This window comes from Cyanistes caeruleus, chromosome 16 (genome assembly GCF_971803275.1).
Source record: "Cyanistes caeruleus chromosome 16, bCyaCae1.hap1.1, whole genome shotgun sequence".
NCBI classification, from domain to species: domain Eukaryota; kingdom Metazoa; phylum Chordata; class Aves; order Passeriformes; family Paridae; genus Cyanistes; species Cyanistes caeruleus.
Genome location: NC_141716.1, coordinates 8478606 through 8502966, shown reverse-complemented (window position 1 = coordinate 8502966; position 24361 = coordinate 8478606). Strand labels below are relative to the sequence as shown.

Below are 24361 nucleotides of genomic sequence, written 5' to 3'. Positions count from 1 at the left end.
TCCTGACCATTTTCCTGGCCAACATTTATCTCCCAGTATCACCCTGTCTGTTGCACTGGTGGAGCTGCAGGTGCTCAAAGAATTAGTCTATAAAGTTGTTCAAGCTGAAGAATTAACACCTCTCTCTGGGGTGGTTTTTCTTGAAAGACAGGAGGAGGAACACCAACCACAGCTTCTGAGGTTTGGGTCTAAATTCCTGTGTTCTTCAGCTACTTAATCGCAAATGGTTGTGTGTTTGTCCCTTCCTTGGTGATGGCAGCAACAGGGAGCTGTCCACAAAATGAGGGGGACAAAAAAAAAGAGGAGAAAGAACTCAAAAAAGGTTATGTTATCAATGGTTAATGCTTCAATGTATGCTTTCTGGCCTGACTTAATATGAAAGTTCTCCTTGTTTTCTTTGTGGCTCTTGACATAGACAGGGCCTCCTGAGATCATTGGGAGTTAATCTCAGGTGTTTAGAAAATACTTTGCCCACAGCATCAATAGCAGTTCAAATGCAAAATTTACTGAAAGTTGGAGCATGAATGAGTAGCCCAGCCTAGGCTGCTCCTTTTTTGTTCTCTCTTCCCAAACCCATTGCTGGAGCCCATGGATTGCAGAGTCATCAGAAATTTGGTCTTAATGTCTTTGCCATAGAGTGACAAGAAAAGGCAACCTCCAAAAGTTCCAGAGGCAGGTAACCCTGGATATTATGTTCAGGAGGGTTTATAAAACCTGTTCTGCAGGTTTCTGATCACTGTATGGATGCAGAATATTTACCATGTGCCTACAGACCACAGCAGATGTAAACTCCTGTGGCTTATTCTGGTGTCCATGCAGCCTTTTAAATCCCCAAGGTGTGTGTGCTATAGCTCCAGGTCCACAGAGAGATGGCTGCAGGCCTTGCCAATCTAACAAAGATTTGTCCCCTAAATCATTGTCTAAACACAGTGGTGAAAAATGGCTCAAAATCCGTAACAGTGCTGCTGGGCTTTCACAGGAGTTGGATAAAAGTCAAGGGATTTGTTAGACACAGCAAGGTGAGCACAGAAAGACTCTTTGGTGGTAGTAATTCAGAAACAATATGAGGAGACTGCATGCAGTCCTGTGCCAAAATTAATCATAACTCTGTTCCTCTTTCCCCAGCTGGAATATTTGCAAGCTTATCCATAGCCTGTGTTGTCTAAGCCTTAAAATTTCTCAGACTGAAAGAGATGCAGAAATTTTTGTTCAAGTATTTCATTTTGTTCAAGTGCAGTTTCATTCTCATGCTTTTCAAAGGACTGGTATCAAGAAAAAAAGAGAGCAGTGGGTGTGTTTTTCCTAACCTGAGGGAGCTCTGTGAAGCCTTTACCTTCTATAAGTATTTTGTATTGTACCAAGAATGTGTATTCTTGTTCTGTGTTCCATCACTTCTTGGGATTGAAGTGTCCAAATGACTTCTGAGTAAAGTAAGAACTGGAGTTAAAATTCATCTTTACATGCAAGATACTCCAAAATCCTGGAAGCAAATGACAAGGATTTTGTTTTAGTCTGGACTTAGAGATTTGAACACATAGGACAGTCTAAATTCTTGAATTGTGTTGGATCTTCATCAACATGTTGACAGTGTCTGCGGATACCTGGGAGTCCAAATCTCTAAAATTCCCTGCAAGGGCCACACCATTCCTGTGATAGTTCAGCATTTGGAATTAGCTCAAATTAAGAAACCATCATATTGCAAAAATTTGTAAAGCACATTATGTCCTGGTTTTAAGTCAGAGTGATGCAAAGTCATGCTCTAGATGTTGGTGAAGTGTCAGTGGAAGGTGTTCAGCTGCCCTGTGTGGCTCTGAGCCCTGCGGCTGTGCTGGCTTTACGTGGAGCAGCCACTCTGCATTCAGTCAGGGCTTGCAGTGTGCCTCAGAGCTGTTTGTTTGAAGCAGAGGCTGGTTTTCTGTGATAGCTGCATTTTTTAATGCTTTTGTGTTTCAGAAGTGGCAGCACGAGGTTTGCTCAAGCCGTGAGCAGATAGGCGTGGGTGAGACAGGACATGCACTCAGCTTTCAGCCTGTGCAAACATGGGCTTGGCCTCTCTGATGAGAGACTTGCAGTGACCCAGGAGAGGGTCCACCAATCATAGCAGCAGCTTTTGGACAGAGTAGCAAAAGTTTCTGTTTGGCCCAGTTGAGGACAGGACATAAATATGATTTTCTAGCATTGAAACAAATGTTGTAGCTGCTGTATGCTGGCTGTGAACTGGACTGTCTTGTTCTCACCAGAAATGATGTTGTAGATCTAAGAAACCTTATTCCTCAAAAGTTTCACTGGCTGTTACATGTTCTTATAAAAAGTTTTCCTTTAAATGAATTATAATTTACAATTTAAAAGAAAAAAAATCATTGAAAAGTTCCTCCTTGGCTCTACTCGAGATCCTTGTAAAACCCTGAGTTTGATTTTTTAATTTCTTTTTTTTTTTCCCCCTTCCCTGCTTTCACTGAATGCTTCAAGTAGCTTGTGCTTTTCCCTGCTTTGTTCTCTCACAGGACCCTAAAGCCAGGACCTGACTGAAACACCATGGGGATTTAATCAAATCTGCTGGTGATTCATGCTCCTAATGGCTGAGTCTGTCCTTTACTGCTTTACAAACTGAGAAGGAATAAAACCCCATTTTATTGCTCGGCTGTTAAAAACTATTTGTAGAAGTTGCTAAGGTTCAAATCAAAAGCGGCCTCCCTTGAGAACTATTAGTTAATTCTAAGTGCCAGGGCATTGCTTTTTTCCCTCTTCTCTCGCTTGAGATGTGGCCTTATATCATGACTGCTGCTCAAACATCTGAGAGTTTTCCATTCCTTTGACAAACATGAGCCAAAGTGCTTAAGGACATCTGTTTATTTTATTTCTTTAATGAGAAAACCTTCCAATTTCTTACTGGCTCAGCTGTGTTTATTTACATTTTGTTAGTCATATGTGTGGGGCACCTTGGGACGTTAAAAACCTGCAGAGGCCTATGCTGAGGGCTGCTAGCAGGCATCCTGGTCAGAAAGGCAGAATAAGCCCTTCCTAAGGAAAACACAGCCCTTGGAACTCCATAAAATAGATTTTCAAAACAAATAGAGCCTAATTCACTCAGTAGATCATGGATTAAGTCAAGATGAATACAATTTGGAAAGGATTTTCTGAGGAAGTTGGAGATTTTTTTACCCACTGGAGGCTAAACCTTGTGTTTAATGCCTTTTTAAGTTAAATTAAAAAAGCATTCAATCACTGCAGGTAATAAAGAAGTCTGTTACTTTAGACATGCTGCTATATCAATTATTTAGCTCATTATTGGAGAGAAGGGAGTAAATAATTCCAGCCATTTGATTATTTCAAATGTGTATTTCGGGAGCAAACATCTGTGTTTATCATCTGTGCTGGTTGATGAGAAGCAGCAGCAGGAGCAGATCCCAGCAGGCTGGAGGAGGGCACGGGAGATGCTCTGAGCTCCTGTGGATGTAACCCCTTGTTCTGGAGCTTAGGGCAGCACGAGGGGTTCTGAGCAAACAGCACACGTGGCAGCTGGGGCTATTAAAGGATTCTTTTTGACATAAAATATACATCAGAACAATGCTGGGTTATTGAACAAGCTCGAGGAAAGGGAGCCTGCTTTCCAGCATGGCTGAATTGGGACTGAAGTTTTAAGGGGAAAAGTTCAAAAAACCAAGGGGATTTATGACTTTTTTTAGGAAGCTGCATGTGCAAAATATGTCATTGTGCTGAGGGTTGCACTCCATGATGTGTTTCCACCAAGCTTTCCAGAAGTTTTGTGTTTTTCACTGGGCTATCAAGGGCTTTCATATCCAGTGACTTTCCTGTGTTGAGGGGAAGGAAATGAAGATTAATTTGGTTTAAATTCCACTCCCTTTTTCTGAAATGCATGCCACATACAGTAAAAAGAAATTATTTGTAGGTTTTTGGTTATGAACCTTTTGTATTATTAAGTAAAAATAATTCCCATTTATCCTCAAGCATCGTGGCCCAGCTTTTAACCTGTATTTAGGTACAGTATTCCCACAGGACTGGAATTCACTTCAGACTTGATGGGTTCAGACCCTGGATAAATCGGTGTGGTCATTGCTGCCTGTCGCTGAGCATGGTTCCTTTGGAGAGGCAGGAGAGCCTTTTCAACCTCTGTGTGCCCCTAAATGTGAGGATTTTGTGACCTGTGTGCCCATTTGGTTATTGGAATAATTTCCAATCATATGTGAGGAGACATCACAATGAAAGGAGTCATTCAATAAACAGTAAGAACACTTAGAAGTGCCCCTTAAATCACAGGAAGGGTGAATAGGAAAAGATATCTCAAAGAAAAGGGATTCAGTTATATTTGCTCTCCATCTATCATAGACTTCCCACAAGGTCCCACTGTCCTGTCTGTTGTCTTTTTTCATTTGAATTCAGTAGATTGTCTACTAAACCTGGGTGTATCAATGTTTTCATAAGCAGTGTCTTTATTTTGGTGGGAAAAAGTTTGAACCCTGGAAAATGGAGAGGTTCTATTTGTAAAGGGATGGTCATTTTCAAAAAAGCCTGAAGTGTAGTCCCTTAAGTAAATCACTTCTGAAAATGGCTTTTAGGTCCTCAACTACTTTCATTTCTTTAAACAACTTTTCTCACAAATGCTCACTCTCACTGGGAAAGCTGTGAGAGGACCATTCTGGCTGTAGTCTGTGTTACTAAAGAGATAAAACAGCAAGCTAAGCTACTTAGGTGTAGTTAGTAAAAGAGTGAAATGTGTTTTTTCATGAAAAAGACATGAATTTACTTGAACTCGAACTCATACACATGGTTAATTTCCCTTTATTCTGGGAAAGTCTTTTTGTGTCTCAAATTTTGATCAAGGTATAAAATGTTACAACGAAAGGATGATTATTCTCACAGACTTTTTTTGTTCAAACATGTGGCCCTGGTATTTCTATCTTTGAATTTTTTTGATTATTATTTTTTTTATGCTACAACCAAGCTGGTCCATTTTCCAGGCGTTTCCAAGTAATTAAACCCAATTAAAACTATTAAATTCTTTCTTTTGGTGACAACTTTGTTATTAACAGATAACCACAAGGAGGAGATTTAACTTGGAAGGCTCTTGATTGTATACTAATCCGTCTCTCACCTCTGGCTGACACCTGTGGCAGATAAACCCTATAGAATAGGAGTCTGATGAATACTCTTAATTAATACTTTCTTCCTTGTAGAAAAGTAATTCTTTGCTCACGGCATAAATAGGTATTTGGCAGGGATTTAAAAGGACTGATTAGTTTTAAATACTAGGGCTTTATTTTGGTGGGGTTTTTAAGGGAGGCGATGGTGTCTGAATCCAAGATCCACGCTCGGAATGACTTTGTCCTAACAATTCGAATGTCGAGTTAATTGTCACGTTGCTGAAGAGAAGCAGAGTCAGACAACAAGCAGATTTGTTATCTGTCTCAAAGGAGCCAGCTTTGGCCCTTTGCTAATGGCCTGCAAGTCTGAACAGGGTACCTGCAAGGCAGAGGCTTGGAGAGGGCTTTGGATCCAGGGTTGGAGGCATGAGTGACTTGCACTTGAGAGATTGCCAGAGATAAATCTGCTTCCCTCTTCCTTTCAGAATTAGTGTGTACAGGAAGGGAGAGCTGGCTGTGGACATGCAGCTGGGATTAGCTGCAGGTGTTAACAAATACGTGTCTTTTCTCTAGGGCAAGTAGAAGCAGCGTATGAAAAGCCCATCTCCATGTTCCAAGGGATCTGTGGCAAGGTGCTTCGAGCTCAGAGCCTTTGGGGAGGGTGACCCAGTGCAGCAAGGCTGCTGTGGAGCCAGAGCCACAAGCTCTGGCAGTGAGAGCTTCTGTGCTCCTGCAGAGGGTCTGGCACCAGCACAGTGCACATTGCAACATCCTGGCAGCAGTTTGCACCTACACTAAAGCTAATTTGGTGCATGCACATTCTGCATTTCCTTTGCTCTGCTAAAATACAGAGTAGTGGGAGTTTCATGTGGTGTGAGCAGATCTACCTGCCAACTGCTGTCATAGGGAAATATTTGTTCTTTGCTCACCTCCAGCTTTCATGGAAGTTGTCTTCAAGCCAAAGCTGTTCAACAAGCTCCTTTTGAAATCTTTTGTCATACTATTATTTGAAATGAAGGTTAAAAATGAAAACTGAAACAAACTAATTTTGGGCGAGGTGTTAGTAGCTCAGAACGACAGAACTACTCAGAACCGAACTCAAATTGTAACTTTTAAAGCACAATTCACTTCAGATGTAGAGAGCTAGTTCAAGGGTTATAAACAGTGCATGCAAGTGGCCAAACTAAGAGCAACACTGGCAGCAAATGTGTGAGCTTGTGCCACTGGGGTATGAAAGAAAATGCACTCCTTACTAAGTGGGTGCTTTTGTCTTCCTTTACAACATGTTCCACAGGCTGCTGCTGCCCATGTTTTACTTCAGTAGGAATATGTGCTGAGCAGGCAGCAAAAGTACCCCAGAGCAAGTGGATGTGGAGCTGGGCAGTGCCCACTGACAGTGGGAATTGCCTCTCTCACAAGGTGTGGCCACTGGCCTCGCCTGAAAGTCACAGGGATGACAGAAACAGCAGGAACGTGTCCAAGGATGCTCTTCAGGGAAAACATTTGAATGTTGAAAAAGGACTTACTCTTTGTATGTTTTGATCACTTGTTGTTTCTGAAGCAGTAGTGGGGAAATGGGGGCATTTTTCCTCTCAGTTCTTTCAAGGTGTGCACTAAGGAGAAATGGGCAACTCTGAAACTGTGACTGCTGTTCTTCAGAAGTGGGAGTGAAGGGTGTGTTGAGAAGGGTGTATTAAGGAATGAATAATTTAGAATGATCTCTTCCCTCCTGATTTTCGTCTCCCCCAAGCTTCCATGCGAGGAAGCTGTTCAGGTTGTGCATGGGAGGATCAGGAATGCTTGGTCTGCCATGTCTGAACACCAGGGGTTTGCACTAAAAGTAATTTGTGGGGCTGTTTAATTTTGACCCCAAAGGAAACTCCACCAATGGAGCATGGCAGAGATGAGGCATGTGGGGATACACTGTGCTGCTGCAAGTTTTATTTACAAAAGGAGTTTATTGCCTGTTTTCCACCCCTGCCTCTCATTGTCCTTGTTTGTGAAAGCATGACTTGTAGATTAGCAGAGGGAGGACCTCACTCTTCTAAAGTTACTAAACAAGCACTGAGGGTTGAGTTTTTAGATTAATCTGTTTTCACTGCAAAAAGTGGTTCCTGGAGGAGATTTGATTTCAAGCTGTCTGTGGTCCTTGGGCTTCACATGCATCAGGAAACATTGGCTGGATGTGTTAGTCAGGGAGTTCGTTCCCAGGGCTCCTGGGCACACTTTTCCTACAGAAGGACATTGGCAGGGATCACTGGTAACTTCACATTGCCCTGCTGAGCTCACACTGCTCCAGCACAGGCACTCACAGCCCACCAGGGCACCACTGGCAGCACAGGGATGTCCTTTAGTGGCATAGACTATGTGCTTTTTGTACACAAGCTGTGCCTTTCCTCAGGGTGGGCACAACCTGTGGCACAGTGGGGTTCAATTCTGGGACTAGTGCTTCTAGATGCTGCAGGAATGCAAATAAATAACTGCTGGAGGCCTCGTGCCTCTAGACACCTCTGTCATACTGGGAGTGCTGGATGGCCTTAGAGCAGCCTCCTCAAGACTTGGAAGTGTGCCTTGCTGTGGAGGAAATGTCCATTCTGTGGAAGCAGTGGTGCCAAATCATTTCCCCAAACAACTTCCCCTCTGGGTGGTAAAGTGCATTTTTCTGTTTTGTTTTCATTCCATCATATTCTGTATCTCAAGAGAAAGATTTATTTTTTTTCCCCACCACCCCTCTCATCTACAGTTTGGTTTCCATATTGTTTAGTTAAAGAGAAGGTAACTTCATACACTGTGGAAATGTTTCCTACTCCCCATTAGTGATTAATACCAATAAAGCTAAAACAAAACTTAGAGGATAAATGACAGATAGCAACCAATGAGATTTCCTGAAAGAGTTTTAAAGGCTAATGATCCTTGAAATGTATAAAAATAAATTGCTTCATTAAAAACCATTTTACAAAATAATTTCTTCCCAGCAGCATATTTTCTTCAAAACAGTTCCCCCGTGTAACTACACCTGGGTAGTAAAATTTGATTCAGTGCTGTTCCTATGGGGCCACAGTCAAATGCCCTGATTAGGCCTGTGTCCCTGTGCCTCATCAGGGGAGAAGGGTTGGGGCTGAAAATGAGAGACATGTTGAAGGCAAGTCTGTTGAAGTTTTTACTTTTCACCCAGAGACATTGCCCTTGTTTCTGGGACAGCAGCAGGCGTGTTTAAACGTGAGTGACAGAGCTTCTCTGTAATGGGACAGTGCTTGTGAGTCACACACATGGCTGAAACCACAGCCATTCTGCTCTAATTAAAGAGAACTTCACTAAGAATGTGTAATAATTAGCTTGGTGTGTAGTACACCATCCATGTCAACAGCGTCTGCCACAAAGGTTGATTGAAATGTGCTCACCCTCCCATCATTGTGCTCCCTGTTAGAGCTCCTCAGTCAGTTCATTACTGTCCTGTCATACAATAGCAGGACTGCACAGAAATCTGCAGAAAATTAGAGCAGAGACTGTTTAAGTGGGTGGGTTTCCTCTGCTGAACTCACACACCATGCTAAAGCAAGACAGATTTGTACATCAGGATGAGAGCCTGACTTACTGCAGATGAATTAACAACAAAAAGCAAGTTCTGTTGTGGGAATGTAGGCTTTTTCCAAGTTGAACAAGTTGTTCAGTTTGAACAGGCAGAAGGCTTTTGTGCTATTACTGTTTATCAAATTAAACACAGATTATTTTTGCTTGTGTTTTTGAAGTATTTAATGAATAAGAAAATGCACTTCTGGTAACTTTGTTTGCATTGATGTGTTTCTGTGCTCTTGCTGTGGATTTAGGAAAAAGGTTAGCTGTTTTGGAGCAGGAGGGGTGGTTGGTTTGCAGACTTGGTAAGATTCAGATGGGAAAAGTACTAATTTTCTAGGATGAATTAACCAAACTCAAATAGAGCTGCAGGTAGCATCATCCTAATCCAGGGGAATTCACTGAAGGTGTTGTCACTGATGTTGGCAGGAGCAGGATGTGGGTGTGAGAAAGTTGAAGGTGTAGAAGATATTTTAGAGCTACCAGCACATGCATCTTCATATTCAGTCATTAAAAAAGTGTGGTTTAAAAATGTTACAGGCAGCCAGAGCTTCTGCACCGTGTCCTTCCCTTTCAGGAAGCAGTTTGGGACCCTCCTGGGGATGGGCTGAACCAGACCCACACGTGGGTTGGGCTGGGAGCTGCTGGGCCAGGAAAATCACAGTGAGAAAATGGGCAGAGTCAGGGGCACTGGGTGCATTCCCAACACCAGCTGGAGTGGCAGATGAACCTGCCCTGAATTTGTGCTGTGTCTTGTCTGTTTGGGCTTTTTTTAAATTTAATTTATTTGGGTTTTTTTAAGCACTGTTGTTATTTGGCTGGAGCTGCCATTAGGGCTGGTCCTGAGCAGCAATAGTCATATTGGACAAGGATTTTATTGTGTTCTAATTGGGTTTACATGGTAGGATTGGGCTGTTTTGACTCTGCTGCTGCTGGTAAATAAGTGGGCAGCTTCAGTGGGAATGGAATTGCTGGTTTGAAGGACAAGTTAGGAAAGAATCACCCTCTGCATGTTGTGTTGCTGGGCAACTACCCCCAAACTATTTGTAATGATGCTATTGGAAATCAATCTTTTATCTAACCTACTGAAACAATTCTTACATAGTTTCAGGTGTTTAAAGGATCTTTATATCGTCTGAAGTGTGTGGGCTGTTAGTGGTCAGGGTGAGTCACAGACATCCTTCAAAGAGCAGAATTTGTTTATCTAGAAGAGCAAAAGAAGGGATGGGAAGATCATGTTAATGTTAAAATACGCTTGGGAAGTAAAATTACTTTAATAAATGCATCTTAAGAAATAGGAATGTGTAGCTCCTGAGTTTGGTCTAAGATCTCCCACCCCCCACACCTATCCCCAAAAAAGAAAATCAAAGTGAATGGGAAAAACCTGATTTTCCCCCGACAGGACACCACAACGTCTGTGCGGATAGGTCTCATGATGGAAGAAATGATCTTCAACCTTGCAGATACACATCTGTTCTTCAATGACCTGGAGGTATGGAGCTGCTTATTTTATTGAACATCTTTCTCTGTAATCATTTGCATGTGGTCTACAAACTTGGGGGGGTTTGGCCAAGAAACTTTTTATTTTTGACCCCAGAGAAATGGACTTTAATTGGCATATTGGAAGCATGCCTTTGACACCTCCATTCTGTTCAGGAATTTATTTTCTAAATATTCAGTTAACAGTGATGGCTTTTTGCAGGTTTAATAAATGTAATAATGAGGACATTGCTGCTGCTTCTCCTAAAATTTGCTATTTAATAATTTTATTAAGCTAAATTAGCATAGATCCTATGGGGGCAGGCAGCAATTAGCTGTGAGCCAGAGCAGAGGTTTTGAAAATGTTGCTCCGTTCTTGAGGAAAGTTTTGCACAGACAGAGCAGGAGGTCTGCTCAAGCCCAGGAATACTGCAGGATGAAACGATGGGAGTTTCAATGTAACAGACCAAGAGGAAGAATTTTTCCTGCTGGTGACATGGTTAGACCTGACTGTCTCTCATACAAAGCAAAAATCCTTTTGAGTCTGTGTTAAAATGCAGGCAAAGCGCTGCTGGCAGGATGCTGAGGAACAGCTGTGCAGCAGTGATGAAAATGTGCTGGCATTTGCAGTCAGAACACTCAGTCTGAAAGGATCATGTACAGAGAGATAAGGTGGGGTTTGTGCTCTGGGCACCTTGGAATCAAAACACTGCTTGGAGGCATTTGGAGAAGGAAAAACCTGGCATCCCTAGGCAGACTTCTATGATTTTTTTTATTATTATTTTTTTTTCCCCCTCCCCTTGAAAAAGAAAGAATTTGTTGCTGTGCCAGATGAAAGGAGGGAATATTTTCTGTGCCTGAGGAGTTCAGCAGGAATTTCTGGTTCCTTCACTGCTTGGTTGTGCTGTGGTCCCCTGTGTTAGGGGAGGCACAGCCTTTCCTGCCACCTGGCTCCTTGCAGTCTTGAGGTTTCACTTGCTGAGAATTCCTATTTCCTTTCAAAGGCAAGCACCTGAACTGACAGATTTTTCCTCTTTCAACTTTTTTTCATAGAGGGAGTTTGTGATGAGGGCACAGCAAGTACAAAGTAAAATCTTAGGAAAAAAAAAAAAAAAGAGATCTCCTCTTTGGGAACCCAGGGCACTGTTTAGGTAGTGATAATATTTAATACAGAACTATCACCTTTCACCCATCAGAGCTCAATATGTGATACAACAAAGCTCCATGTCATGCACAGTTGACCCTCAAAAACCCTCTGCCTTTCTAGACTTTTGCAAGAATTATCAGATTTAAAATAAGTTTTCTGCTTTTTTCACTTAAAAATCAGTTTTCTCCTTTTTCCACTAACTGCTCTAAAATTTTAAATGAAGCAGCAAATTGTCTGGCCTTCGTCAAATTGTGCACATTTGTCAGTCAGTAACTGCTCTGGGCACTGGTGGTTTGGTTTTAGCTGAGCTTTTGCAATGAAAAAATTGATGGATGATGGAGAACTAAAGAAAAGTAAATGTGCCTTACAGAATTTTACTTTCCAAAAAAGTCATGTCAGTTTGGAAGAATTTGCAGCAGCAGAGTCATCCAGAGTTACCCACCCTACTCCTTCATTAAGGATGATAAATAAAAGTCCCCTTTGTGTATTCACAGTGTGGTATTTAAGGATCGTACATCACTGAGGACCGGGCTTAAAAAAGTGCAGTGAATGACATCCTGAAAAACGACAAAAAGAATTTGTAAAGAGCTGCACAGGAACAGATTCAGTGCAGAGCCACAAGCATTACCACAGACATTAGCACCATCATGTGGTGCAGTGCTGGCCTGCACAAGACAAAATGAGCTGGAGCTGCACAGGGCAGGAACCACTTCTGACCATGCAGAGGGCAGGGGGCTGTAGCTGAGGGAGCAAGGGGTGAGTTGCCCATTTGAAACCAGAAGCAGGAATTCTCTTAAACACAGCAAAATGTTTCTCTGGCACAAATCTGAGTTCAGCCATTCTAGGGGGGTCCAGCAGGCTGGACTAACCAGAGCATGGCTGGCCTCAGTCCTGGCCATAAATAAGGGGAAAGAGGGGAGAAAATGTCACCCATCCTCTCCAGAGAGGCAGGTTGGACAAGGAAATCAATTCCCTTGCTTTAGCACAGGGGAATGATTAATTCTGCTGGCTGCAGTTTGCAGTGCTGTGCAGAGGAGAAGGTACTGCCAGGGTGCAAAGCCCTTCTGAAGCATTCCCAGGAAGTACCTGAGGAGGACAAAACATTTGTCCATAGATACAGGAGGGTTTGCACAGCCCTTGATAGCATTTGTGTGATCCTCCTTAGTCTGGCAAGGATGTGATGTCACATCATAGCAAAAAACTGGCTTCAAAATATGAGGGAGGAGCCTGAACTGGGGCAGGGGGGAGAAAGGATAAAAGGATTCTGAAACTCTGGTCAGCCAGGGCTTTATCTTTTCTTAGGATCTACCCAGAAGGGATTCAGGTAATTGTTTCCTGGATGCATTAGCTGAATGCACTTTGACTATGCAGTTCCATTCAGATGGATCTATTCAATCCATCCTGCTTCAGCCCATCCTCTCTAGTGCTGCAGTCCAGTAGACAGGCCAGGTTCCCCAGATTCACCCCAAACCTCAGGGTAGTTGTGTGGAAAGAGGCTGATCACTGGTCCCCAGGGCAGGGGAGTGACTGGAGAAGTCTTAGGCTCCTACTAAAATCTTTCTGTCTTTTTGCAGCACAGGATTCTCTGTCTGCAAGTTAAGTCTTACAGGCAGGTGAAATCCCTACAGTCTGCCAGTGTGAGCCATGCAAGGTGTTGTGCACAAAGGGCTCTAATCACCCTGCAGAATATATATCAGCAAATATTCACCTGACAGGAGATATTCTCCATCTCTGCTCCCCTCTTTAGGGTAATCAGGGAGAAGAGAACTTACCCGAGGTTACAAATCACAGTGAAATTAAAATACAAACTCTGGGCTTTCCAGGGTTGCGCTTTTTTTCCCAGATGCCTTTTGTTCACAAGTACAATGCTGGCTAAAGAATAGCACCTTCCACCCCCAATCCCTCTGGGGATACTATTGTCCAGCTCTCTGGAAAACAGGTACTAAGGACAGGAGGACTGACAAGGGACCAGGAATTAACAAACAAGGGGATTATTGTGTTTACAAGTTCCTGCCTTTCGGAGCCATCCCCAGAGGTTTTGTGTTCTGGGAACTGTTAACCTGATGAGGGATGCAAGCTCCACTGATCAGTGAATCCATGAGATTTTTAAAACTCTCTGGCACAGTCCTGATGCACAATTAGACCGTGTGTACCTTTGTAAGTTGTTTTTATACCTTAAGAGTATTTAGAGGGAATGTGAGGGATAACAGAAGGAGCTCCTCAGGAGCCCTGTATCTCACAAGGAGGCAGCAGAGGCTTTCTCCAAGCCAGCAGTGCCATTTAAAACAGCTCAGGCTCCTCTAAATGTGGCTGTTCCCACCCAGAGGCAGGTTGTGCAGCACCCAGAGATATCCCAGGAGTAAAACCAGAGCTGCAAGGGCTGGCTGAGATCTTACACGTTTGACTGAGGTATAGCTGTGTGTGCCACACATCACCCCCCCTGAGATCCCGGTGTAGCAGCTTAAAAATCAGCAGATGTGAAACCCGGGCCACATCCCCATCACAGCCTTCCTGCCATTCCAACAAACCTCCTCCTTCTCAGCAGCCAAGGCATCCTGATTTGGTTCCCCACTCACTGAGATTCCAAGGAACTCCTGCAAGGATGAAAAATGAGTCTTTTTAGCCCCGTGGCAGAGCGTGGTGCTTGCTGTGGCTGCAGGCAGCTCCCCGAGTTCCCCGGTAACACGAGAGGCGCAGCCGGCGCTATGAGGTAGCGTCTCACCCCGTGGCAGGGTGTTTTATTAACTTAGAAATGTGATAGCTACTGTTGTCACACTTCAGTGTACAGAACAATCCATTCACAAATGAGAAAAACAGATCCCTCCACAAATGCCTTTCCCCTGACTAACGCCCCGCACGGTGCAGGGGCTGCAGCACCGTGACCCCAGCGTGGTTCACAGCAGCCACTGCGAGGGGCACCTCAGAAATGCTGGGCTTGGAGGAGAGAGGTGCCAGCAGAGAGAGATCTGCTGTTCAGCTGCTTGCCTGCAGTAATAGACAGCAATATACACTCCAGTGATGGGTTGATGAGAGGGCTGATGAGATGAGAACAAGATGCAATTGTGTGTCTTTCTGAGAATTGTCTGAAATGCTGCAGAAAATCTCATTAATATGGACAAGAACTATCTGTCATGATTTGTCATTGACAACAAGTTTGGTTACTTGTTTGTGGAATTTTCTTTTCATTTTTTGAAAGGGGATGAATTAAAGTAATTCATCAAGCTCATCATTGTGTAAGGAAGGTAAAACAAATTCTGTGGTTTACAGAACACTGAAGTGCTTCTCAGAGTGAACCACTCAGTTCACTGAAGTGGTGGAAGAATTACCTCACCTTGATAAACTTCAGTTGTTCTGACTGCAGAGTCCTGTGGTACCAAGTGTCACAGCTTTTAAACTCTGTTGAAAAATCAACCAAAACAAAAGATGGTGTCCATCAGCTTGCAGGCTTTCTGTTTTGTTCTCACTTGTAAGGCTCGTGGAGAAAAGAGTGTTGTGGTGGGGGAAACTTCCCAATTTTTCTAATCTTAATGCTGAGACTGGGAAAGAAACCAAAGGAATAACATTTCTCACATTTTTGAGGCAGGGCCTCCACCATTGGAACAATGAAGAATTTTGGAAGATAAGATCTCGAGCACATACTTCATGCAGGCTGAGCTCCAAGTGTATATTCTGGTTAAATTTCCTGTGCACAGATCTCCTCGTAACTGACACACGTTGCTCCTCAACTCAGTCTGTGGCTGGGGCAGGGAAAGAGGGTTGCATTCAGTGCTTCAGCCCAGCTTCCCTGCACATCAAAGGAAGCTCAGCCCTCTCAGAACAAACTGGGAAAACACCGGCAGGGCAGGCGTCTCTGGAAATCTCTTTGGGACAGATCTTCTCCCCCTGTAATTATGTGGGCATACACCCCCTGTCCAAAGCAGTATTCTCACAGGGGGAAAGGCTGCCAAGTCTCTGCCTTATCATGCATACAGAGTAGGAAAAACACAGTTTTCCTGGCTAAAACACAAGCATCTCTCTCCCTCCTGTCTGCATAGGAAGGAGTTCCACTCACTGTGTTATTCAAGAGCTGTTGTGCCCTTAGATAACAGCAGATCTCACATACACTCTGTCTGTTCATATATTGTGTAAATGCTGTGTGATACTTGTTGCTAACAATTAACTGGCTTGACAACAACACTAGCAAGTGGTAAGATTTTATCTCTTTAATATTACATTTAAAGTAATTTTGCGTTATATTATTTCAATTTTTTTTTTCCTCAACGTTGACTCAACTACTGTATTTTTTTTCATCTGCCTCTCAGGACTGTGACCAGATCCACATAGATGATGTATCTTCAGATGATAATGGTCAGGATCTAAGGTATGGGGTCTCCCCAGCTGGCAGCTGCAGGACAGGCAGTCCCCAGCCATTTAGAAATAGCAGGGGGCTGGTCAGTGATTCTCAAACTTGCCCTGACTCCCCTCCTGGCTCCATGCTATCTGCATTTATCAAGCACACACAAGTACAGAATCCCCCTTTCTCACATTATTGTGCCTGTGCCTTCTGTTGGCCAGACTCTGCTGAGCTGTGAACCATTCTGGGAATAAATCTAAATTAGGTTGAACTCCAGTCAGACCACACCAGTTTCTGATATGATTTAACCAGACAATTGTCACAGCTGTCACCAAAATGCTTCAAAACCAGACTGAAAGGTTTCCCACTGTCCAGTCTGTAGAGAATGGGCTTAGTAGTGAGGAGTTGGACTTTACTGTGCCAGATCCTCGTTGAAACTTGTCCCCAAACTGCACCAAACATTACCATGACCTGTGTAAGTTGGGTCATCATGTTCACAGAAACTATTTCTGTACAATCCATCTGCTTTTCCTGAAGTGTTGCCTGCAGAGCCATGGTAAAAGGAAAAGAATGAAATGTGCAGAACTCATATAGAGCTTTGCACTTTGTGGTTTTATGGATGATTATTGTGAGAAATAGATGTAGGAACAGAACATTTTTCAGATCTGTGCTGGTAATTGTGCTGAAGATGAACTTCAGTTCTGTACAGCATGTCCTGTGTGTGCCTCTGCTGCCACTTGTCTCCACATTTCCTCGCAGTCGTTTCCCCTCCCTGCTGGCACTGTGCAGGCTGTAATTACACTGACCTCTCCCCTTCCCTCCTCCCTCTCCCAGCACGTACAACTTCTCTGCCGATGGCTTCCACAGTTCCTCAGCCAGTGCAAACCTGTGTCTGGGCTCGGGGGTGCACGGGGGAGTTGACTGGATGAGGAAATTGGCGTTCCGCTACCGCCGGGTCAAAGAGATGTACAACACCTACAAAAACAATGTGGGGGGTAAGTGCCAGTGGCCAGGCCACCAGCAGGCCTTTCATCTTCCCAAAAAGTGCAGGCCCTCAAGGGACATCTCTGGAGGAGGTGTAGGGAGCCTCATGGTGTGAGTGCTTCACAGTGAGCTGAGCCTCTGCAGTCATCCTGAAATGTGGTTCTGTGCAGGATGTGCGGGAGTTGCACTCAAATACCTGATATAGTGGTTTGAGAAAGACTCAGGTCCAAGTGTGGGGCTTTATTTTGTAATTTATTTGGCAGGAAAGCAATATTCTCTAATTTTCCAGAATGTTTAGCAGGCAAGCAAACAGTTCAAAACTAAATATTATATTCCCTTTTTTTTCTACACAGCATGTCTTATTGCTGTCTGAAAGCTTTCTTGTATTATAACTGCTTGTTTTAACTCCCCCGAAACAATACCAGCCTGGGTTCCTTCACTTCACCTAGTTCCAAACAGTTCTTCCAAGAGACTCTCAGCTTCCCTTTCAGTACATCAAAGCAGGTTTCCCTCTGACTATAAAAAGAAAGAAGCAAAACTGAAAACATCACCACAACTTATTTATTGGTTGGAGGACAAGTCTACCCTGCACGCACTGGAATTGGGGCATGGCTTTTCAGGAGAAACAAAACCATCCTGGCCTTCAGGTGTCTCTCTGCCCAGGTCTTTACACAGCTCTTCCATCTTCTTGCTGGCTTCCCATGCAAGCTTTATTTCACTCCAAGGTGTTCCAGGGAGGTCCTGCCGTGTGTGCTTGACTGAACCATTCCACCAGAGAGGAAGGAAGCTGAGCTGCAGCAGCAGAGGATTGTGCTGCAGTTGTGTCTCAGCTCAAGGCAGAGCCCTGGAGTGACACAGCAGTGACAAAGGGAGGCAGTGGCACCAGGGCCAAGAGAGGGGCAGTGGGAGAGTTCAGAACACAGGCAGGTGCCCTTGGCATTGTGCATACAGAGCCGTGCAATTCCCTTTCTGTGCTTCTGCAAAGACACTTTCCCTGCTTGCAGGTTTAATAGGAGCTCCTAAGAGGGAAACCTGGCTGCAGCTGAGAGCAGAACTGGAAGCGCTGACTGATCTCTGGCTCACACATGCTCTGAAGGCGCTGAATTTGATACATTCCCGGTAAGAACAGCTCCAAGAATTGCCTGTGGGCTTGATCCAGGAGCTCCTTTGCTTCCCTTGTTTTCCCCCTCTAAACAAATCAAGACACATTTACAGGACTTTGCTGGCCAAGCCTGTGGGAGGCCAGTCTGCACATGTTTGCCAGGCTGAATTATCAAGGGTTGGGGTGAGCTTGGGATGGTGAACTGAGCAAAGCAGTTCATTTTCCTGCCTTTCCTTGCCTCCCTCATCCATGGCACCATTTACAAGGGAGGAGAGGGAGGGAAGAGCTCTTTTGTCCCTGAACACTGTCCCTCACAGAACCCAGCATGGACATTACTACATTGTGTTTAAATTCCCACCAAAGAGATCCTGGCAAGCTTGTAGTAAGGCTGCATCACTGCTGCTAGTTTGGTTTATGTTTTTTTTCATTCTGCTGAGCTGATCAAAAGACATTTCTGGTACTCACATTATCTTCCTCTGGCTGCAAAATCCCCCATTGGCTCGGGAACTTCCAGTGGCAGGAAGGGCTTGCTTCCTACCATCTTTCAGTCCAGGGGGAAAGAGAGAAACCCAGATTTCTAATAACTTCTGTTTCCTAGGCCCAACTGCGTGAATGTGCTGGTCACCACAACTCAGCTTATACCAGCTCTGGCTAAAGTACTTCTCTATGGATTGGGCACTGTCTTCCCCATTGAAAACATTTACAGTGCAACAAAAACAGGTAAGAGCAAACTGACTGAGGCCTCACCCAAGGCAGGCTGAAGTTTTGTCCCTAAGTCATGCAGTGGGCTTTATTTTTAGCTCCATGCTTACAGATGTCTCATTCACATCCTGACTCCCACGCTTAGCCTAGTACAGACTGCAGGGGGGAAAAAAAAATTCTAAAATACTTCTCAAGTGTCTCCATGGGGATTTGAGCCAGATATGTAGAAATATGCTCACCCTATGGAGAACTGAGAGCTCGTGGGATGTCCAGCTGCACCCAGCTGGAGGGAAGGTCTGGTTGGACCTGTTACAGAAACACTCTTTGGATCCTCTTACTGTTGCAGAGGGGTCAAGTGTGCTGAATGAGCTTTGTGAAGCTTTTTGAGTAATAAGTACTGATAGGGTTGGCTTGGGGTTTTTTTGTATTCTGTTCTTTCTGGTGTGTTTGAACCTCTGAGGATTGCATTTTCATGTTTTTACTGCAACCAGAATGAACAGAAGAGGGCTCTGGAAACCGAGTGCCACGAGTGTCACATCTGTCTGCCAGCTGGTGGCCTAAGCAGGGCATCACAGTCACAAAGCTCACAGAAAACTGGCAGCATTTGCAAGTCCTTGGCTGACAAAACAAGTGCCATGAGATGGAGGATCTGCCTCAGAAGAAGTTCCAGTTTGAAAAGAAGGCAAAGAATGTTGCAGCCAGTTCAGTCAGGGAATAACTCCAGTCCTGCACCTGTATGTTAGCTCTGCCTGTGGTGTGTGTCCAGATTAAAAAATGTATCTTCTCTTGTGTTCCTCAGGGAAAGAGAGCTGTTTTGAAAGAATAATGCAGAGGTTTGGAAGGAAAGCCGTGTACATTGTAATAGGAGATGGTGTTGAAGAGGAGCAGGGAGCAAAAAAGGTACAGTTTGTGTATCCAGAATCATGCTGGATTCTTCCAAGTTCTGATTGCCATGACCCTTTGTTTATTTAAGCATTTAATGAAGCTCCTGCCATTTGAAGCAGCTTAAAATTGGTCTCATTTCTTAATATGCAAAATACTCAACAATAACCTTGTCAGAAATTCCATACTCTAAATCCCCCCACTTTGGCAGCTGGTACAATATTTCAGTTGCTGTGTTACATGTTCCAAGAATCATTCTTGCTTAATAAAAATGGCTATAACGACATGAAAAGGGAAAATTACAGTGTGTGCTCTCAGATGAGCAGGCAGAGTGAATTTCTGATCTACACATGCTGCTTTTGTAAATTCTAAATTGTTGGAATTAATTTTTGAATTACTTACTAGAATATGCCTATATCCATACATGTGTTTGTATTTATGACTCATTGACACTGTGGAGTGTAACTTCATTATAGCAAATACCAAAGGGACTTGTACAGAGTTGCTGCCTTTATCAGTGACTCCTGGATGAATGTGATTAATTTCAAAAGCAAAATGAAATTAGAAAATTGTACTGAATACAAAGAACAGAAACTGCAAAAGCAGTGTGATCAGGAATAATGGGAATTGGAACAGCCAAAGTTTCAATTTCCTAAACTTTAAAACAGAAACCTGTCTGGAACTTCCATTTATTTGCCTTTACAGGGCCAGGAATACAATTGTTAATGTTAGAGATTATTTGCATGATGTCTTTGTGCATCCTGGGTCTTGTGCTCCTGACATGACTGGAGAAATGTGATAGAGCTGCTTTTGCTCCAGGAGCATTGCACAGGAGTTGAGATGCAGGAACTGGCTGAATGAGCTCCGTCTTCTGCAAACTAATTTTTAACAGATACACAAATGACTGGTGTGGCTCAGGTGATGCTGAAAATATTACATCACAGGAGCTCAGCTGTACAGCTGAAGTTTGTGCTGGAGGACCTGGTATCTCATTCTGACTGAAGGTCCTGCAAAGACTTTCCAAGCAAATTTGAGCTCTTTGGTTGCACAAGCCCAGGAACAAAGGGATCCCAGCAAATGAGGTGGGAAGCAAGTGTTCTATCCCCAGAACTGTATCTCGGGTTATCTTCAAAGCAGCAGAAACCCAGGTTTTTTATAGTGTATTTTTCCTGGCCAGTAGAAGCAACAGTATCTCACCCACCTTGGAAAAGTACCTAAAACCACAGATGGTTTTGTAGCTCCCCAAGGGTTAAGGAGCTGCCAGGAAGAGTCCAAAATGCCTGACTGGGGCTGAAGTGACAATGGCCTGCTGCTTGTGACAGCTCAGTGCCACACTTCAAAGGCAGTGGGTCAGGGAACAGAAGTGCACCAAAGGCTGCAGGGGCTCCCAGCCTGCATGGGGAGGTGCAGCAATCTCCTCTGCTGGGACTTCAAGAGCCTCCTGTCTCCTGGCCTAAGCAGCTCAGCCATTAGTAGAGCCCATTCTTTTCGGGGCTGTCACCTCCTTTGATTGATGACAATCGTTAATCAAACCTACACACCTGAGCTTTATACAGAAAAAACAAAAAAGGGAGGGGACAGGCAGAGAGCCTTGCATTGTTTTGCTGACAGCACTGATAACATCTCCAGTTTTGTGGGTCATTTTTCTTCACCTGTCTGATGAGTGATAAATCTGTAAGTGCTGAACAACAGGAGTGGCTGGGAGGCCAAGTTTTCTTCTGGTTTAAGAAAGAAAAACAGATAATTTAATGGAAGAGGTTTATTAGAAACTGGGGGAGGGGGAAGGAAATAACTTTTCCCCTTAAAGTGAAATTGTAGAGCAGTCTCTATACACACTGATAAACAGCTTGAAGAAAATCTTTGTTTACTGGTAGGGAACAGGCAACAAAGGGAGAAGCTTTAGTTGTATTTAAAGGTTAGAGGAGTGTAAATAGACACTCTGTAGCATAAACATCTGGAACCACTGGAGATTTTTGTACAGAGGTAAGTAAAATTGGAAAAGGAACATCTCCCTTTATCAGAATCTATCTGGGAAGTGTATGTTCTCTGAGGTTTTGTTGAAGCTGTTTATGCAGGAGCAGCATGGTTACAGGTGAACTCCTGCAGAGATAAAAGACTCTTAGCAGTGTTATGCCCATGCTGGAAGGGACTAAGTGCTGTCAGCTAGGCTTTCTGTACTTTTATTACTACATTTATGCCACTGACTGTGCAGAGACTGACATTCTGGGAGAAGGCAAAGAAAAACAGAGTCCCAAGTGTTACAAAATCACAGTGCAGAAAGGAGCTGTGTCTTTGATTTAAGTACTTTGACAGTTTTGGAGAAGAAACAAATCAATGCAAACCCCAGGCTCACCAGAACCCACCAAAAAAAGTTCAATTTAACATAAAGAGCATGTTCTAATTATTTTGAGGTGCTTTCTGTGAAGGAGCCATGGGGATCACAGCTATTGCTGAGGAACTCTGCTGTTCAGGGATGCTTTCAGGGCACTCTGGGGACAGGCAACATTCCAGGTCCCCAATGAAATTTAACTGCACTCGTTTCACAGCACTTAAAAAGTTGACACTTTGTCTTCTTTCAGATGCAAGTCTTGTTTTCCTACAGTATATTCACAACTTTTAGGAGAATGATCAGGATATTATAAAGTAGATAGAGTAGGTCACAGGTTGCTGACCTTCCAGATTTTGTCCAAATGCTCAGATTTCAAGTTCAGCAAGCTGGGTAAAATTTGGACATGTGTGTACAGGGCTTCAGATTTATCACAGCAAATGAAAATTCAGAAACAGGTAGGCAGAAGAATATTTTAAAATAATCTCCCATAAATGGGAATTAGGAAAGGTTTTTGGGGACAGGCTGTTTTATTACCCTATTGCACCTTCCCCTGAGGCAACAGTGTTGCATTCAATGAATAATTGATCTGAGCAATGATACCAGTTCCTACATTTACAGAAAATGCAGTATGACCTACTATTCCAGTTAATTGTTAAAGTTCATTGTTAGAAAGCATTTTGACTGTGTGGCATTTTATCCCTTTATTTACATTTTTATAAATGTTAATAACTTTCTTTTCCAAAAGATGGATTTAATTTGTCTGCCAATCACTGATAACAGCTTTCACTACTGATGTTCACTTAAAACTGTTTCTAGCAATATTGCAGTTTCAGAAACATTCCTAATTAATTTGTGGGGGGATAAAAAATAGGAGCAAAATTTAGTATCCAGCCCACATCCTCCATCACCTGTGAAGCAGGATACTCCTAAATTGTGGAGGGTATCTTCCTGTCTGCATAGGAGAGACAAATCAACAAAGAGACACTTCCCACTTTGTCCCTCCCTCCCTAAGTTGAGCCTCCTTGCCTCTGGCACTGGTGGCCGAGTATAAAACTCTGTTCCTGAGGGTAACAAGCTAAGAAAGTTGTCTTGATCTCAATATTATACAAAAACAGAAAAAAAAAATTGCACTCTTTTGGTTTCACTCTAGCACAACATGCCCTTCTGGAGAATCTCTTGTCACGCTGACCTGGAAGCTCTTCGGCACGCCTTGGAACTTGAATATTTGTAGCAGACCCCAACATCTTAGCACTGGGAGGGCTTCACTCAGACTCTTACATCGGTTCCACCTATTCCTCAATGTTTTCTTAGTAAAAAAAATCCCACAGCAACTGCAGTTTTTCTTTTTTTTGAAGGAGAACCCTTTCAGTGGAAGCCTTTAAGAACTTGCAGCCAAAGAATATTGTCTCAAGTCCTCCTTCCTTTGGACAGAGGAAAATCCTCCTGATCAGTCGGTGGGATGCTGCAGTTACTGGCTAAGGTGGAGGCACAGAGCTCTAATGGCCTTTTTGCCATCAACAAGGCAAATGCTACAAGGCTGGGTCTCCCTGTCAGCGTTCTTGGTTTTGAAAGGGGAAGAGGACACAGCAAGGAGTCTCTGCACAATCCATCACATCACACAGGACCCTCTGAAAATAGGAGTGAAACTGTTGATTCTTTTTTTTTTGGTTGTTTTATTTCTTTTTTTTTTTTTTGTATTTTTTTAATTTATGAACTAATCTCATTACTCTGGTATTAAGCTCTGTACCTGTGTTTTTCATCTGGCTTTTGGGGGGTGGGGGGGATGGGGAAAGTCTTACTGTTCTAAATTAATAGCTCATTTCTCCAGAACAAACTCTGGGGAGAATCATATTGTGTACATTAGTAAGGACACATGGTACTGCTGGTAAGAACTGTAGCTGTGTTTTTGAACCTTACCAAGATGGTACATGGACTGTGCATGTGTCTACACGGTGCCTTATGCTGCCGTCTTGGGGCTGAGGATGGGGAAAAGGTACCTTGTGATGAGTGAAAGGCATTAAATAAAAACATGTTTACATTTTGGGGGACTGGATTACCTGCCTTCTCTCCCGCCACTCTTGGATCTAAAGGTAGGATGTGGAAGGTGTGCTCCCCAGTTCAAGGCTGGCCTGGTAAGATTGCTGTCAAAACATTTAAATTCTCTGGGCCTGGATGGATTTCTTGCTTTGGAAATGGCTGATTGTTCCTTGCTGTAAGGTCAGAAGGATCAAAGCCTCTCTGGAAGGAGGGGTTTGAGATGCAGCAAGGGCTACAGCCCTCAATTCTCAAAGGGTTACACAAGTGCTACACAAACCTGAGGGTATTCCTAAACTCTAAAAACATTTGGAGAAAACAGTGCTATATCTGAGAGGGGATTTTCTGTCAAGCTAAAGCAGAAAATCTGAAATTAATCCAAGACAGCAGCCCCACAGCAGCTGTGACACATCAGCCTTTCAGTACACATTTTTGTATGTGTACATACTCATTTGCAAAGAGCTGCTCTCTGGGCTGAGCACAACTCCATGCCAAATGTCACTTTTCCAGCATAGGCAGTGCTGGTCTCGGGCCTTGCTGAGCAGAATTTTCCCTGCTGTAAGAACAGTTTCCTTTGCTTGTGATACAACTTCCTATTTGTGACAAAGTCAGTGGAGAATTGACTAATGCTTGCACAGTAAGTGCTCTGGTAAATAAACTTCTGAAAGAGGAATAAATGCCAGGTAGTGCAGAT

General features: G+C 43.5%; 1 protein-coding gene across 12 annotated transcripts in view; it reads left to right on the top strand.

The window, feature by feature from the left end:
* EYA2 (EYA transcriptional coactivator and phosphatase 2) overlaps positions 1 to 23674 on the top strand; it is an 87267-nt gene extending 63593 nt beyond the window's left edge. For 9 of the 12 annotated variants that reach the window (XM_086852960.1, XM_086852964.1, XM_086852962.1 and 6 more), the window contains 7 exons: positions 10078 to 10167; positions 15603 to 15661; positions 16469 to 16629; positions 17623 to 17737; positions 18319 to 18440; positions 19222 to 19322; positions 22784 to 23674. In XM_086852960.1, coding sequence (XP_086709086.1) covers positions 10078 to 10167; positions 15603 to 15661; positions 16469 to 16629; positions 17623 to 17737; positions 18319 to 18440; positions 19222 to 19322; positions 22784 to 22864 — 729 coding nt within the window. In that variant the 3' untranslated portion in view covers positions 22865 to 23674. The remainder of the gene's footprint in view (positions 1 to 10077; positions 10168 to 15602; positions 15662 to 16468; positions 16630 to 17622; positions 17738 to 18318; positions 18441 to 19221; positions 19323 to 22783) is intronic. The other 3 variants (XM_086852961.1, XM_086852965.1, XM_086852966.1) reach the window with 1 other exon arrangement.
* The last annotated feature ends 687 nt before the right edge of the window (positions 23675 to 24361 follow it).